Raw genomic sequence first — 18,323 nt, 5'->3', positions numbered from 1 at the left:
AGCAGTGAGTGAGAAATCGTGTCATTATTTGTTGAGTTGGATCTTTTTAGTTGTGGGGGCAGCTGGCAAAGTCATAGTTAGGCCAATCACATAATAATTTAGCCTATCTGTGCTTCATTTTCCCCACTTATAGTACTAAGTTTTACCTGTTTAATGTCTTGCCACTTTCTCATTTGAATGTCTGGCTTCTTTGACCAAATTCCTGCTTTTAATTTCTGGAAGGTTTAACATACTTTGATTAATATTAAGAAAAAGTTAGAAAATTTAGAAAATGATGAGTACTTTTGAAAAGAAAATAGGCTGGGTGTGGTGGCTCACACCTGTAACCCCAGCACTTTGGGAGGCTGAGGTGGACGGATCACTTGAGGTCAGGAGTTCGAGACCAGCCTGGTTAACATGGTGTCACCCCATCGCTACTAAAAATACAAAAATTAGCCAGGTGTGGTGGCACACGCCTGTGATCCCAGCTACTTGGGAGGCTAAGGCAGGAGAATTGCTTGAACCTGGGAGGTAGAGGTTGCAGTGAACTGAGATTATGCCACTGCATAATCTGGGCGACAGAGCAAGACTCCGTCTCAAAAAAAAAAAAAAGTAAATAAATAAATAATTAAAAAAGAAAACAACGTCACCTCTAACCCTACGCCTTAACGATGATCAACATTAAAATTATGAGGAAGCAGTTCTGTATTGTTAAGACTTAAAAGTAATTTAGAGATACTTCAAATGAAAATCTGACTCAGCTGTCTTAGCAGACTTGCCTAGTGTAATGTAGCAGAGCTAGTCTTTGACACTAGATTTGTAGGTTTAAAAATATTTTTTGAGTTTCTGTCTCTACATTTTAATGATAAAAATTGAAATTGAGAAGATGCATAGTGTGCTTATAAATAGATATTTACAAATCATGTGAATTCCCATGGGCTACTGATGTGGACTTGGGGAAAATGCTGGTAAAGGTCAATGATTTAAAGATTTAGAAGATACTGTTAAGTGGCAAGTAGCATCGTTAGTTGCATAAATTTTCTTATCAAAATAAACATTTTGGAATTTTTTAATGTTGAAACTTTTTGTGATACGAATCAATATTATATACCAGCGCTACTTTAAAAACTGAAAAGTTGAGCACAGACTGCTGTATTTTATGATAGAGTCTGTCTTTGTAAGTGGCATATTATACTTAGTAGAGTAATACATTTTATTTAATAAATCACAGAAAAGATGTCAAATTTTGTAGTTCAAGAAATGTGCAGTGACTGTTGGACTCTTGATTTTTTTCTTTCTGCACTTGAGTAGCTGTGTGAAATTGATTTTCTCCAAAGGGAAATGTGCAGCCTAGCCTGGTAGATTATTAGACTTCATGACAAAGTGTTTTTGATCACTTTCAAATCCAGCATATTCTTAAAAATCACATTTAGCTTCTGTTCCCACACATGTGAGCCAGAGATCTAAGGGGAAACATTTTGTTTTTCATTTTAGAGTAAGCTCGGTTTGGCAGTGGTATCAGTTTCATTTTTGTTTCTTGGTGAAAATAAATCATTTCTAAAATGACATTATCATCACTTAGGTTGCCACAGTGGTGATTCCCAGTACAGTATGCTCTTTAGCATAGCTTTCTGTTTTATTTTAAAATCTTATGGTATTAAATATAATGAACTGTTATACTTAATACAAAAGAAGCTATCAAACATTGAAGACAGTTATGTGCAGGTACCTATTTAGGTGCTGTGAATGAACCATGAATGGATAAGACATGGTTTCTGGCCCCAGGGAATGTATAATTTGTTAGAGGAAATTAATCATACTCAAGAAAAGAATATACATAAGAAAACATAGGTTATAGATGTCAAAGTACTGGAAAGTCCATGAACATTCTGAGGCTGTAATTTATAATACCATTTATACTAATGTGTTTATACCATAGAATAAATGATTTCAAGTAAAAAGAGAATCAGCCAACATTTGGATGTTTACTATAGGCTATGGATAATATTAGATTCTTGTATATATCTCATTTGTTCATATAGTCACCCTTTGGGTTAACTAATATGTCCCTCATTTTACATTTAGGAAATTAAAGGTCGTAGAGTTTAAATAAGTAGCTCAAGGTCTCACTTTTATGTATAGTGGAACGGGGCCTCCTAGTGCACAGTTTCTCTAGACTAGTCGTTACCCCATCTACTGAGTCAATAGTCAGGGATTTCAGAGGTAGCAGGTACCCCTGTGCCTTCATTTTCAGTTAACTGTCGTGCCTTGTCAGATACTGGAGAAGGGCCCCAGGGGCTGCCTTTCTGAAGCTATTTAAGCAACACTTAATTGCTAAGTTGATGTCTCAGTAGATAGTATCTGTCATGGTCCAGTAGACCACTCTTTATTGGCAACTATTGGTACTTCCAAATATTTTAGTTGTTACGATTGTTTGCAAGCTGGTTGTTGGTTATTATAACGGGGGGATGATGGGGAGATTGTATTTGTAAACTACAGTTTATGATACGCTCCTTTGCTTTTCCTTAGGATGGCGTCCTAAAGGGCTATTAGTTGCCCATCTTCATGAGCATAAATCTGCTGTGAATCGAATTAGGGTCTCTGATGAGCACTCACTTTTTGCAACATGTTCAAATGATGGCACAGTGAAAATCTGGAACAGTCAAAAGATGGAGGGGAAGACCACCACTACCAGGTACCATATGCTCAGGAATGAATCAGTTCATTAATTCAAATCAACAAATGTTTATTGAGTGCTTACTCTATAACAACCACTGTTTGGGATAGCAGACATATAGCAACGATAAATAGACAAAAATCCTTCTGTGGTGGAGCTTACCTTCTACTGGAAAGTGAGAGACAATGAAAGTATAAGTAAAACAGCTAATGTGTTAGATGGTTAAAAATAATTGTGGTAAAAAATACATCTGGAAAGGAAGATAGGAAATGCAGTAGAGGTGGGGTAGGGTAGAATTTAAATAAATTAACCAGAGAATGCCTCACAGGGAAAGTGACATTTGAGGAAGGACTTGAAAAAAGTGAGAGAAAGCCATGTGGATATCTTGTGGAAAAACATTCCAGGCAGAGGAAACAGTCATTTCAAAGGCTCTGAAGAAGAAACGTGTTTGGCATGGTTGAGGAATAGCAGAAAGGTCTTTGTGGCTGGAGCAGAGTGAGCAAGATGGAGGAGTAAGAGGGGCCAATTAGATATGGCCTTGTAGGCTGTTGTAAAGGACTTTGACTTTGACTCTGAGTGAGGTGGGGAGCCTTTGAAGAGTTCCGAGTAGGGGAGAGATATGATCTGAGTTAGTTGTCAACAGAATTACTCTGGCTATTATGTTGAGAATAGACTGAAGAGGAGCAGGGCAGAAGCAGTTAGAAGACTTTTAATAATCAGACAAGAGCTGGTGGCTTGCTAGCAGTATGAGGTGGTGGGAAACAATCAGATCCTGGATATAACAAGATTTGCTGAATGGATTAGATGGAATATGATCATGAGAAAAGTAAAAAAATTATGGAATGGCTAACTATAAGGAAAACAAATAGTATACCATTGCCACACTCCTGTGGACAAGAAGGATATAATTTATGACTTCAAATCCCTAAGACTTTAAATATGCATGATGTGATTTTAATAAATGTGATTATGATAAGTATTTTAGATTTCTACAACTTTATAAGTATGTCCCTATCTGATTTGCAGTTTATCCTCCTTCTGTTTCTCTTTTTCTCTGTATTGGTTCTACCATATTCTTTTGTTTTTTTGAGACGGAGTCTTGCTCTGTCACCCAGGCTGGAGTGCAGTGGTGCTATCTCGGCTCACTGCAAGCTCTGCCTCCTGGCATCAGGCCATTCTCCTGCCTCAGCCTCCTGAGTAGCTGGGACTACAGGCTCCTGCCACCACGCCGGGCTAATTTTTTTGTATTTTTAGTAGAGACGGGGTTTCACCATGTTAGCCAGGATAGTCTCGATTACCTGACCTCGTGATCTGCCTGCCTCGGCCTCCCAAAGTGCTGGGATTACAGGCGTGAGCCACCACGCCCGGCCGGTTCCACCATATTCTTATTTTTTCTTTGCCTAGTTTGGTGTGAAAAGAAAGCTACTAGAAATCAGAATTGAATCTCATCTATGTAAAAAGATGTGGGGAATCTCTGGTGCTTTTCTTGTAAGTTCATTGATCATAATTAACCACAAAATCATCAAACAACAAAATATCTTTGATAACTAAAATAATTTAAAAGTTTACTCTTCACTTACCAACCTGATAAGATTTTGTGCTGATTAGCTCTATATTTTTACACTATGCTTAATTATTGTATTTTTCCTCATTCTGTCTTTGTGTTGTATTGGTCAGAAGATAATTTAAAAAGAAGTAAAGAATCCTAGGTCCCTGTAGAAATTTTTATGTCAACATTTTACTATAAAATTTTCAAATATACAAGCAAAGTTGAAAGTGTTTAACAGTGAACATCCATGTACTTGCCACCTAGATTTGTAATGATTTTACTATATTTGCTGTGTTTTATAACTATTCATTTATCCACCTCCCATCAGTCTATTCTTTAAAATTTTTATTTTACTTTTTAGAGTCAGGGTCTCTTTTGCCCAGGCTAGAGTGCAGTGGCCTGATCATAGCTCACTGTAACCTTGAACTCCTGGGTTTCAAGTAATCCTTTTGCCTCAGCCTCTCAAGTAACTAGGACTACAGGTGCATGTCACCACACCCAGTTAATTTATAGCTCTTTTTTCTTTTTGATATAAAATTTGTATGCTATGAAGTACACAGATCTTAAATGAACCATTCCATGAGTTCTGACAAATAAAACCTCTGCATCCTGAATCCTTCTCAAGATACAAAATTTGACCATCATACCAGGATGTTCCCTCGTATCCCTGCTTTTACATCCCTGCTCTTTTCTTTCCCTGCTACTACCTTTCTTTTGATTTTTTTCCTAACCATTCTTAGCTTTTTTTCTTCTTTTTTCTTTTTTTTTTTTTTTTTGAGACAGTCTCACTCTGTTTCCCAGGCTGGAGTACAGTGGCATGACCCTGGCTCACTGTAACATCTGCCTCCTGGGTTCAAGTGATTCTCCTGCCTCAGCCTCCCAAGTAGCTAGGACTACAGGCATGTGCCACCACACCTGGCTAATTTTTGAATTTTTAGCAGAGAGGGGTTTTGCCATTGTTGACCAGGTTGGTCTTGAACTCTTAACCTCAAGTGATCCGCCGGCCTCAGCCTCCCAAAGCGCTGAGATTACAGGTGTGAGCCACTGCACCCAGCCTATTCTTAGCATTTTAATTAGCATTTTAAGAACCTCTTCTGATAATTGTTTTCCAGATGGTTCTTTGTTATTATCAGTTGGATTCATTGTCCCCTTTATTAGATGGTAAATTGCAAAAATCCTGCTTGTTAGTTCTCAAGTGATTTTTATTACAGTCTTACTTTCTGTATCCCAGTGTCATGCTTTAGACAGTATTATTTCGGTATCCCATTTCAGTTAATAATATCCCCCAAATTTTGGTAATTTAGCTGACTTAATAGAATTTGGGAAGTCTGTATGATTAGGAGACTAGATCTCCTCTGAATGCAGTTACTCTTTTGCTTTGCTGTAACACCTGCTCTTGTTTGTGGGCAGCCATGGGCCTTGGATTGGGAAAGAGTGTAAGAAAATGCAGTGTGTCGCCCTTATCACATCCCTTTATTGACTAGTGGGGGAGAAGGAAGCAATTCTTATTGCTAGAGCCAAGTGGGGAACAGCTGGTGGCAGGGAAAGAACAGCAAAACTAATGTGTTTTCTTAGGAAATGTTGCTAATACATTCTAAGAGGAGTTTCCCCCAGGAGTGATGTTGGCAGACCATTCAGTTCCCAGTCCTGATTTTCTTACTGAATTATGATTGGTGATTTATGCTACTTAGATCTTGGCTCTGCCATTTTCTTTTTTCTTATTTGAGTTAAACTTTCAGTTTGTCCCTTTGGGACTAGTTCTTGAAAAATTGCTGTTTTTCTAAACTTTTGCACAGATTTTTTCAACTTATTTATAGTATTTTACATTATATTTTCTGTGTTTTCTTCTTGTGCTACCTTATTTCTGGCTCATTCAGCTTCTCAATTTTAGGGGAGATGGATGCATTTGGTATTTGTTAAAATTGGGGTGGTAGTAAAATAAGTGGAGTTCTATCACAGTGAAAAAACAATATGAGTGGTACAAAAGAAAGTTGTCAGGGTTACATATTTTGGAGTCACTGGTAGTGTTACCAGGGGGGTCTTTGCTCCCAGAGCTCCCAAGATGGTGGCAAGCCCCGTGTTCTCTGACCTGGGGTTCTTGGCCTCACAGATTCCAAGGAATGGAATCTTGGGCCATGCGGTGAGTGTTATAGCTCTGTTAGAAGCAGTGGGTCATGGAAGAGAACCATGGAACCCAGTGACTAGTGTTCAGCTTGATTAGGACAAGCCCAGGCACTTTGCCGTGCAGGAACAGTGGCAAGCCTTTAGCCTGATCGGGAGTGGCAGTGGACGCCTTGCTGGATCAGGAGCACAGCGGACACCCTGCCAGATCCGGAGGGATGGAAGTCAGCGGCGGGTCTGCGACAGTGGCAAACAGCAGTAGTGGAGGGCGAGTGAAAGCTGAGCTCGAGCCGTAACAAAACACGGACCAGAAGAGTGCAGTTGCAAGATTTAATACAGTGAAATAGAGTGAAAACAGAGCTCCCATATAAGGGGAAGGGACCCAAAGGGGGTTGCCCTTGCTGGCTTGAATGCCTGGGTTTATATCCTGATCCTTGTCCCTCCTGCTGTGCTCTCAGGCAATAGATGATTGGCTGTTTCTTTATCGAGTTTAAAGGAGAATGCGGTCACCTTCCCAGCTAGGCTTAGGGATTCTTAGTCGGCCTAGGAAGTCCAGCTAGTCTTGTCTCTCAGTAGTGTTGAAAGTCAAAGTTTTTGAGTGACTATAAAGTAAAGGGATTATGAAGGGCAACAAAGGCCTGATGTTTGAATCTTAGGAAATTGAATTTTTGGAACAGAAGAGAGGGGCAAGAAAGAGAAAGAGAAGAAACCATTTAAGTTAATATTATAAACTACAATGAAAGAGAAAACTTATGAAAGGAATATGTAGGCCTCTCTCAAAGGAGACAAAAACTCCTACTAGCGTGAAAATCTCATAATGCCATTGGTGCACTCTCATACAGTGCCCTCTGGTGGAATGCAATTGATGCCTCTTCCTTGAAGGTATTTTTTTACAATATATGTATCCAAGCCTTTATGATGTACATATCCTAAGGAAATAACTAAGAATCAACTCAGATTTAGTTTCAAGACCGTTCAGATTGACTTTCTTTGTAATAGCAAAAAATTAGGAGCACACTAAAAGTTCAGCAGCCATTATCAATGAAAGACATTGATAATTGTGTTTTTTAAAATTAGGTTTAAGAAGAGCATATGGGGTTTCTATTTTGGAATGGCAGAGTAAACTGTTCCTCCATAAAGCAATGAGAATACTGGCAAAGACTGTCAAAGTCAATTTTCTGAGAACTTTGGAAATCAGCTAACGCCTTGCAGCAATCTAAAGTGGATTCAAGAAAAATACCTGACTCTCCATAAGAACAGTGAGCCATGTCGTCTTTAACTTACTATAATCTCATCCCCCTTTACCAGCTCTGTGGTAGTCTGGAAAACAGCCTCATAACTATGGTAGCCATGAAAGCTAGCCCCTTAGTAGCCAGTGGAGGGGTCATAATGGCATTGGAGCTCCCCAAAAGCCCATCTCCAGAGAATTGTCACTATTTGACCTCTGCACCAGCTGGCTGTAAAGTTCCATTTTCAGGGCCCATCTTTATTTGACTTGGCTCATACCTTGTTCTTTGAGAAAACTCTTACTCACAGGGTACTTGTTGAAAATAATCATCACCATTTATTTAACATAGCAGTCATCTTGAGGTGGCATCAAGAGGCTGACAGAAAGCTTAAAAGGAAGAACTGGGTAATGAGATGCCCATATGGGCCTTTGAAAAGTTTTGATCTATCCCTGGGTCCTTATAAGACCACATGTATGTGTAGAGTTGTGCACATACCTAGGAAGGAACTGAAAAGACCAAATTCTCATGTCTGGCTGGCTTTGAGACTCTGTGCAAGCAAGAACTGAAGATTAACGCAGAGATGTAAAATGCCTGATGGAGTGTTGAAGGTGTGCCACAACATAAAACCCTCAGTAAAAGGCTGGAACACTTAATTGTTCAAGGCATTGAAGGAAACACGTGCCAATTATTAGATGACCACTTACCTAACTGAACAGAGACTTCAGTGGCCACATATGACAAAGAATACAGACTTTATAGAATTAGTCCAAGCGAGTCACTAAACAAATAGCAACAGCTTTGGAATCTTATTTCCAAAGTTGACATATTATATTAATTTTGAATGCACAGTTTTGAACAAAAGATTACAAGTTAGGCAAAGAAGCAAGTAAGGATGGCTTATACATAGGAAAAAACCTTACTAGACACAGATTTTAAATCAGCTATTAAAAATATGTGCAAAGAATTAAAAGAAACCATGTCTAAATAATTAAAGGAAAATATGAGAACATTGTCTAACCAAATAGACAATGTCAATAAAGAGGTAGAAATCATAAAATAGAAATTCTGGAACTGAAAAGTATAATAACTGAAAAAATTTGCTGGAGAGCTTCAGTAGCAGATTTCCACTGATAAGAGCAAAAAATTAGAGAATTTGAAGATGGTTGATATTATCCAGTCAGAGGTACAAAAAAGAAAAGAATGAAGAAAAATGAGTAGAGCCTCAGAGTCCTGTGGTGTACTATCAAGCATTCTCACACATGCATAATAAAAGTTCCAGAAGGCGAGGAGACGGAAAAGGGGACAGAAAGAATATTTGAAGAAATAATGCCTGAGAACTTTTCATGTTTGATGGAAAACATTAATCTGCAGAGCCAAGAATTCAGTGAACTCTAAATAGGACAAAATCAAGCAAGCCATACCTGGACACATCATACACTGTTGGAAGACAAAAACAGAATTTTGAAAGCAGAGAGAGAAAAGTGACTCGTCACATACAAGGGATCTTCTATAAAATTAAGTTGATTTTTAAGTCAGAAATGATAGAGGCCAGAAGTCAGTGTGTTAAAAGGAAAAGACTGTCGACCAGTAATTCTGTGGCAGTAAAATTGTCCTTCAGAAACCAAGGAGAAATTAAGACATTTCAAGATAAATAAAAACAGGGACTCTGTTGCCAGTAGATTTGCCCTAAAAGAAATACTGAAGGGAATCCTTTATGCTGAAACGAAAGAATATGATACGGTGACTTCAATCCATATAAAGAAATGAAGAGCACTAGTAAAGATAACATAAGTAAATACAAAAGTACAAATTATTTTTTATTTGTAACTCTTTTTACCTGCTATCTGATTTTGAAAGATGACTGCATAAAGAGATAATTATAAGACTGTCAGTGGGCTTATAACATGTAGATATGTAATTTGTATGACAATAGTTATACGTATGAGGGAGGAGGGAAGAGACATATTAGAGCAAAGTTTTTATGTATTACTGAAATTAAGTTGGTATTACTTTGATTATTTTAAGATGTTCATTGTATTCTCAGAGCAACCACAACTTATAAATGTAATCAGAAGGCAGAGTTGGTAGAAAGGGTGAAAAACATGATCCAACTATATGCTATGTGTGATAGACACACTTTAGATTTAAAGATATAAATAGGCTGAAAGTAAAAGAAATGAGAAGATAAACCATGCAAATAGTACCTAAGAAAGAGCTAGGCCAGGTGCAGTGGCTCATGCCTGTAATCCCAGCACTTTGGGAGGCTAAGGCGGTGGATCACCTGAGATCAGGAGTTCGAGACTAGCCTAGTCAACATGGCGAAACCATGACTCTACTAAAAATAAAAAAAAATTTTTGCCAGGCATGGTGGCACGCACCTGTAGTCCCAGCTACTCGGGAGGCTGAGGTAGGAAAATTGCTTGAACCCGGGAGGTGGGGGTTGCACTGAGCTGAGATTGCGCCCCTTCACTCCAGCTTGGGTGACAAAGCGAGACTCTGTCTAAAAAACAAACAAACAAAAATGCTGGAGTGGCCAGTGTCAGATAGAACATAAACTTTAAGGCACGAATTTCTCCTAGAGACAATGAAGGAGATTTTATAATGGTGAAAGAATCAGTTCATCAAGACATAACAATTACAAACATACTTAACAGCAGAGCCCCAAAAACACACTAAGCAAAAACCAATAGCATTGAAGGGAAAATAGATAATTCCGTTATAATAGTGGGAGCCTTTAGTAGCTTGTTTTCAAGATGGATAGAACAACTAAACATAAGATCAGCAAAGAAATAGAAAATATAAGCAACACTACAAACCAACCAGATTTAACAGGTATCAGTAGAATACTCCACTCAGGAACAGCAGAATATAAATCTTCCTTAAGTGTACATGTAATGTTTTCTATATTTAACCATATATTAGGTCACAAAACAAACCTCAATAAATTTAAAAGGATTGAAAGCATATAAAGTATGTTTGCTAACCAAATTGGAATGAAACTAGGTATCAGTAACAGAAAGGAAGTTGGGAAATTCTCAAATACATGGAGATTAAACAACATATGGCTAAATACCCAGCATTTCAAAAGGAAATTAGAAAATACTTTGAGATGAATGAAAATGGGAACAGCATACTAAAACTTGGATAATGCATCTAGAGGAGTACTAAAGGGGAAATTTATCACTGTAAACATTCATATTAAAAAAGAAGAAAGATCCCAAATTAGTAATTTAACCCTAACCTTAAGAAACTAGAAAAAGAGCAAACTTAAAGCAAGTGGAAAGGAATGATAAAGACTAAAGAGGAAATAAATGAAAGAGAGAGTAGAAAAACAAAAAAAATCAGCAAAGGTAGAAATTGGTTGTTTGTAAAGATCAACAAAATTGGCACACCTTTACTATAGTGATCAATAAAAAGAGAGGACTCAAGTTACTAAAAACGGGAATTGAAGGGGACACATTACTACTGACTTGACAGAAATAAAGAGTACTATGAAGGAAATACCATAAACAATTGTATGCCAACAAATTAGATAACCTAGGTGAAATGGATGAATTCCTAGAAAGACACAAGCTGCTGAAAATGACTAAAGAAGAAATATAATATCTGAGTAGACCTATAATAATAAAGAAATTAGTAATCAAAAAACCTCCCACAAAGCCCAGGCTCAGATAGCTTCATGGTGTATTCTACCAGAGGTTTAAAGAATTACAGTAGTTCTCCCTTATGTGCGGAAGAGATGATCCAAGACCCCTAGTGAATGCCCCAAACCTTGGATAGTACCAAACCTTATGTATACTGTGTTTATTGTTATATGTACATATCTATGATAAAGTTTAATTTATAAATTAGGCACAGTAAGAGATTAACAACACTAATAGAAGAGTTACAACAATGTATTTTAATAAAAGTTATGTGAATAGAGTCTCTATCTCTCAAAATGTCTTACTATTCTGTACTCACCCTTCTTGTGATTATCAATCTAATAACTGGGACAGCTACTAAGTGACTAACTGACCAACGAGCAGGTAGTGTATTCAGCTGGATAAAGGAATGATTAAAGTCCTGGGCAGGAGGGAACAGGACAGTGTGAGATTTTATCACACTACTCAGAATGGTGCACAATTGAAAACTTATGAATTGTTTATTCTGGAATTTCCATTTAATATTTTCTGACTGCGGTTGACCACAGGTAACTGAAACCAGGGAAAGTGAACCCAGGAGGTGGGGGTTGCACTGAGCTGAGATTGCGCCCCTGCACTCCAGCTTGGGTGACAAAGTGAGACTCTGTCTAAAAAAAAAAAAAATGCTGTAGATAAGAGGGAACTAATGTAATATCCATCCTTCAAAAAGTCTTCCAAAAAATAAATGAGGGAACACTTCTTAACTCATCCTTTGAGGCAGATGTCAATCTGATACCACAGCCAGGTAAACAGTTCACAAGAAAGCTATAGACCAATATCAATAATTAATATCGGTGTAAAAATCTGCCAGAAAATAATAGTAAACTGAATCCAACATGTCAAAAATAATATCATGACCAAGTACAATTTATCTTAGGAATATGAGGTTGGTTCAACATATGAAAATCAATCAATGTACCATTAATATGGTATAATATAGAATAAAGGGTAAAGACCAAACGATCATCTCACAAACTCTCAGAAAGTATTCGACAAAGTCCAATATCATTTTATGATTAAAACCAACTCAACAAACCAATTAGTAATAGAAAAGAATGAATAAAGGCCATCTACACAAAAAACCCTACAGCTAACATTGTACTTAATGGTAAAAGATTGAAAGCTTTCCCCCTAAGAGTTAGACAAGAATGTCCACTTTTGCCACTTCATTTGAATACTGTACTGGAAGTTTTAGCCAGGACATTTGGGTAAGAAAAAGAAATTGAAGGCATACAAATTGGAAAGGAGAAAGTAAAATTTTCTGTTAGCAGCTAGCATGAGAATTAGCAATAATTAAACAATGATTGTTTTAAAAACTTACTAGAACTAATAAGTTCAACAAAGTTGCAGAATACAAGATGAATATATAAAAGTCACTTGCATTTCCATATGGTAGCAATGAATAGTCCAAACATGAATTTAAGAAACCATCTATTTATAGTAGTATCAAAATGAACAAAATACTTGGGAATAAATTTTACGCAAGAAAGTATAAGATTTGTATACTGAAAAATACTAAAGATCATTGAAAGAAATTAAAGAAGACTCAAATGAATGGAAAGAAACCCCATGTTCATGCAATGGAATACTTAATATCATTAAGATGGCAGATCTCTCGATGTACAGATGCAATGCCATCTCTTTGGAATTTCTAGCTGCCTTTTTTTTGTTTCCTGAAATCAATGATCTAATCCTAAAATCCATAAAGAATGATAAGGGACTCAGAATAGCCAAAACAATCTTGAAAGAAAAGAACCAAATTGAAGGACTCACACTTCTGTATTTCAAAACTTGTTACAAAGCTACAGTAAGTCAAGACAGTGGAGTACTGGCATAAGGATAGACATATAGATCATGTGTATGTGTATATCTGTGTCATATATTCATGGAATAGAACTGACATGCAGAAATACATTGATGGTCATTTTTTTTGGACAGAGGTGTCAGGATAATTCAATGGGGAAAAGAATGGCCTTTTGAACAAACAGTGCTGGGATTACAGGATTTCCACATGCAAAAAGATGAATCTCAGTAGACTTACTCAAAGTGGATCATAGACTAAATGAAAGAACTAAAACTGTAAAACTTTTAGAAGAAAACGTAGACATGTATATCTTCATGGCCATGGATTCGGTAAGGATTTCTGAGAAATTACATGAAAAACACAAGTGACAAAGGAAAAAATAGACAAATGGGACTTCAATGTTATAAACCTTTGTGCTTCAAAGGACTCTATCAAGAAAGTGAAAAGACTACCCACAGAATGGGAGAAATAACTTATAAATCATATATCTGATAAATATCTATTATTTAAAATGTATAAAGAACCTTACAACTCAACAATTAAAAGACAAATGACCCAATTAAAAAGCAAATGATGTGAATAAATGTTTCTCCAAATAGGACTAATTAAGCACATGAAAAGACACTCCTTAGTCACTAGAGAAATGTAAATCAAAACCACAGTGAGATACTACTTCACACCCACTACAATGGCTATAGTAAAAAAGGCAGTAACAAGTGTTAGGATGTGGAGAAATTGAAATCTTTATACATTGCCAGTGAGAGTGTAAAAATAGTGCAGTAACTTTGGAAAACAGTTTGGTAGCCTTTCAAAATGGTAGACATAAGAGTTACCATATGATCCTATGATTCCATTCCTAGCTATATACCCAAGATAGTTGAAAACATATGTTCACACAAAAATCTGTACACAAATGTTCATAGCAGCATTATTCATAATAGTCAAAAAATGGAAACCATAATTTCTATCATGTGATGAATAGATAAATAAAATGAACACATCTACACAATGGAAAACTATTTAGCCATAAAACGAAATGAAGTACTGCTACATGCTGTAATGTGAATAAACCTTGAAAACAGTATGCTAAGTGAAAGTAGTCAGATCCAAAGGCCACATGTTGTATGATTTCACTTATATTAAGTATTCAGATAGGTAAATCCATAGAGACACAAAGTAGATTAGGAATTGCCAGGTGCTAGGGGAAGGGAGCTGGGGGAAGAGACAGCTAATGGATACAGGGTTTCCTTTGGGTATGCTGAAGATATTCTGGAATTAGATAATGGTGATAGTTGTAAAATGTGGTGACTTTATTTATAAAGCCCTTTAAAAGGGTAAATTTGGTGATATGTCAATATTAAAAGAGATGGGGAGAGAAAGCCTAAGTGTGTGTGAGAGACCAAGCACACTGGCACCCCCATCTCTGCCACTGCTTGTCACTGTCTGTCTTTACTCATCTACAGTACTGATTGGGCCCCTGTAGGCATTGTGTTTGAGACATATGTCCACACAAAGACTGATACACAAATGTTTATAGCAGCATTATTCACAGTAGCCAAAAGGTGGAAATGACCTATATGTTTATCAGCAGATGAATGGATGAGCAAAATGTGATGTAGCTGTACAATGGAATAATATTCAGCCTAAAAAGGAATGAGGTATTACATATCACACCATAAACTTTGACATTATGTTATATGAAAGAAGCTTAATATAAAAGACCACAATGTATGACTGCATTTATATGAAATGTCCAGAACAGGGAAGTTCATAGAAAATAAAGTTGATTAGTTGTTACCAGAGGCTAGGGAGAGGGGGAACTAGGGAATGAATGCTAATGGGTATGAGGACAGTTTATTTTTTGATTTCTTATAATTAATGAAAATGGCCTGGAATTAGTGGTGATCTTTGCAGAAATCTGTTAATATACTAAAAATCATTGAATTGTGCACTTTAAAATGCACTTTATGGTATTTGAAAATCATTTCAGCAGGCCGGGCGCGGTGGCTCAAGCCTGTAATCCCAGCACTTTGGGAGGCCGAGACGGGCGGATCACGAGGTCAGGAGATCGAGACCATCCTGGCTAATATGGTGAAACCCCGTCTCTAATAGAAAATACAAAAAACTAGCCGGGCGACGAGGTGGGCGCCTGTAGTCCCAGCTACTCGGGAGGCTGAGACAGGAGAATGGCGTGAACCCGGGAGGTGGAGCTTGCAGTGAGCTGAGATCCGGCCACTGCACTCCAGCCTGGGCGGCAGAGCAAGACTCCGTCTCAAAAAAAAAAAAAAAAAGAAAAAAGAAAATCATTTCAGCAAAGCTGTTATTAAGAAAAACAACTAGGCCGGGCACGGTGGCACATGCCTGTAATCCTAGCACTTTGGGAGGCCGAGGTGGGTGGATCATGAGGTCGGGAGATTGAGACCATCCTGGCTAACACAGTGAAACCCCATCTCTACTGAAAATACAGAAGAATTAGCTGGGCTTGGTGGCAGGCACCTGTATTCCGGAGGCTGAATCAGGAGAATGGCATGAACCTGGGAGGTGGAGCTTGCAGTGAGCCAAGATTGTGCCACTGCACTCTAGCCTGGGCGACAGAGCGAGACTCCATCTCAGAAAAACAAACAAACAAAAACAAAAACAAAAAAACAACGAGAGAGAGATGATTGATAAAATATATGAAATACTACAGATTTTTAAAAAAAAAACAAGTGTAAATATGTATAGAAAACCTTTTGAAGGATGTGTAACAAAATGTTAATGGTGTTTCTGGGTGGTATTGTTATAAATGTTTTTACATTTCTGTATTTTAGTGCACTTAATATGCATTAACTTTTATAATAAAGTGAAATAAATTACACAAGATAGATGAATGTGTTCAGTGTCTAGGGGCTTTTAACTTTTTAGAGGTATGGCCCCTTAGAAGTGTAAAGTTGTAGTCTGTGTGGAGGGTAATGGAGGAGGGAGTTGGTGATAATGGAAGTGCCCTGTGTAGATGATATATTCAAAAAGTTTGGCAGTGAATTTAAAGAAAGAGAGTAGAAAACACAGCTTGAGAGATCAGCATATGTGTGGGAGAGACTGAATATTATAATTTTGCATTTATGAATGTTTTATGGTTTACATATTACCTGATTTTCCCTGTGGTCCAGTTAGGGAAATAGGTCAAGGATAAACTGAGGCATACAACTGATTAAGTAGCTTGATCAACATCATGTAAGTAGTTGGTAGTGGAAGTCCTTGATTCCAAAGCCAGTGCTTTTCCTTCTGTGCCAAGCTGTGTGATGGAATAACTGAAGCGTTTAAGAGTGAGGGTTTAAGATATTTCAAGAGTTGAAGGAGTTACGATCAGGACCACAAGTGTGGGAGTTCTCATTAGAAAACAGTTCAAAACCAGCGTGGGCAACATGGCGAAACCGTGTCTCTACAAAAAATTAACCAGGCATAGTGATACACGCCTGTAGTCCCAGCTGCCAGGGTAGCTGAGGTCGGAGGATCACTTGAGCCTAGGAGGTCGAGGCTGCAGTAAGCTGTGATTGCACCACTGGCCACTATACTCCAGCCTGGGCAACAGAGTGAGACACTGTCTCCAAAAAAAAAAGGAGAAGGAGGGATAGTCTATGACAGGAGAGAGAAGTGTGTGCAGATGGCCATTTGGAGAAAAGGTGATTTTTGTAACAGTTCTTTTGAGAGGAAATTCTTGTTTTTGTCCTGAGATCACGGAGATTAAGTGGACCTCACAGTAATAATTTTGCTTGCTAATAGCCATGTGGATATTTAACATTAGCAGTGACGTTGTTTCATAAAGGAATTTTATTTTTCTTTCATTCAGATCTATTCTTACATACAGCCGAATTGGAGGTCGAGTCAAGACGCTCACATTCTGCCAAGGCTCCCACTATTTAGCCATAGCATCTGATAATGGTGCTGTCCAGCTTCTTGGAATTGAGGCTTCTAAGCTGCCCAAGTCTCCTAAAATCCATCCTTTACAAAGCAGGTATCTATCTTTTGTCTTTTTTAAACATTGTATTTAGTGCACTACAGCACCTTAACTCTCCTTTCTACCCTGCAATGTAGTTGGGATCAACTGAGGGCCTCTTACATTGCACTTCTTTTTTTAAGCCCATACAATAAATAGATAAAATTTTAAAAATGTGCTTCCAGCTCAAAACTGTCACATGTGGTTAGTCTCAGAAGATGATACCTATGTATCTTACCTTCTGCAAACTTGTCAAGAGGTCAGAGGGGCAGCTTTGAACTTGCAGCTCATCCCAGTCTAGAATTTGTCTGAATAACCTAAAATTACCAGTTATATCTTCTGTCTCAGTTACTAAAAACACAGCTCTGCCTGATTTTGAGAATGTGAGTGTTCTTCATTAAGGAAAACTCAAATGTCAGCATTCCGTGACTTGGCATTAAAGTCTCTGAAGTTGAGGGGGACATGGAGAAGAGCATTTAGACAGATGATTTGCTTTTCATTTTAAAACAAAATAGCAGTGGTTCTATTTAAGAATTTTCTTCATTTTTTATAAATTGTGGTTGCTTGCAGATTAAATGCATACAAGGTAAGATATTTAAAGACAAAGCAGAACAATTTTTGACTGACCAATATGTGTTACACACTGAAGATTTCAAAGACATGTTATGCTTTAAGAATCTACAGTCTAGTGGGAGAAATAGACAAGTGAACAGACAATTTCAGTGCAGTGTGGTAATTTTTACATGGATAACAGGAGCCAGCTTGAAAGGGAAGACAACAGGTAAGACCAGGTGTGAGTTAGCCAGGTGAAGTAAGGTGGTTAAGAATGGCCAGGTGGAGGTGGTGGACCCCACAGAAGAAAGCAAAATGAGGAGTTGTTTAGTGGATGATAAGCCATGGCCATTAGGTAGCTTAAGGCAGAAAGGGATATTTGTTGGGTCACCTGGGCGTTTTCTTTTGTTTTGTTTTGCTTTTGCATTTAAAAAGGTTTTCCACACATTCACTGAACAGATTTAAGCAGCTTTTTTCCAGGACATATTCTTTATGGCCTTTAGTAAAATACCTGCCCATTTTTAAGAAAATCTGTTTCAGCAGATGATGCCTGTCTAGTAACATATCTATTGAGTTTCATGTAAATTATTTAATAACTTGGCATAGTGCACTATGTGACGACTGAGCCCAGAGGCCACACACACAGACAGACATGCACATTCAGTGTACGGTTTTCTCTCAGCCAACGGCACTTTTCACTGTAAATGTTACTATCTTAAAGCAAACGTTAACTACCTAGATAAGGAGACTGGC

The 18,323-nt window shown here is 37.7% G+C and overlaps 1 protein-coding gene across 8 annotated transcripts in view; it reads left to right on the top strand.

Annotated features, from left to right (window-relative positions):
• PIK3R4 (phosphoinositide-3-kinase regulatory subunit 4) overlaps window positions 1-18,323 on the top strand; it is a 73,312-nt gene that overhangs the window by 44,509 nt on the left and 10,480 nt on the right. For all 8 annotated transcript variants that reach the window (XM_023207403.2, XM_023207404.1, XM_023207400.1 and 5 more), the window contains 2 exons: window positions 2,509-2,674; window positions 16,872-17,036. In XM_023207403.2, the coding sequence (XP_023063171.1) occupies window positions 2,509-2,674; window positions 16,872-17,036 (331 nt within the window). The remainder of the gene's footprint in view (window positions 1-2,508; window positions 2,675-16,871; window positions 17,037-18,323) is intronic.

Source organism: Piliocolobus tephrosceles, chromosome 2 (assembly GCF_002776525.5).
Source record: "Piliocolobus tephrosceles isolate RC106 chromosome 2, ASM277652v3, whole genome shotgun sequence".
Classification (NCBI taxonomy): Eukaryota; Metazoa; Chordata; class Mammalia; order Primates; family Cercopithecidae; genus Piliocolobus; species Piliocolobus tephrosceles.
Note: the sequence above shows the minus strand (reverse complement) of the source record. Positions and strands in the feature narration are given on the sequence as shown.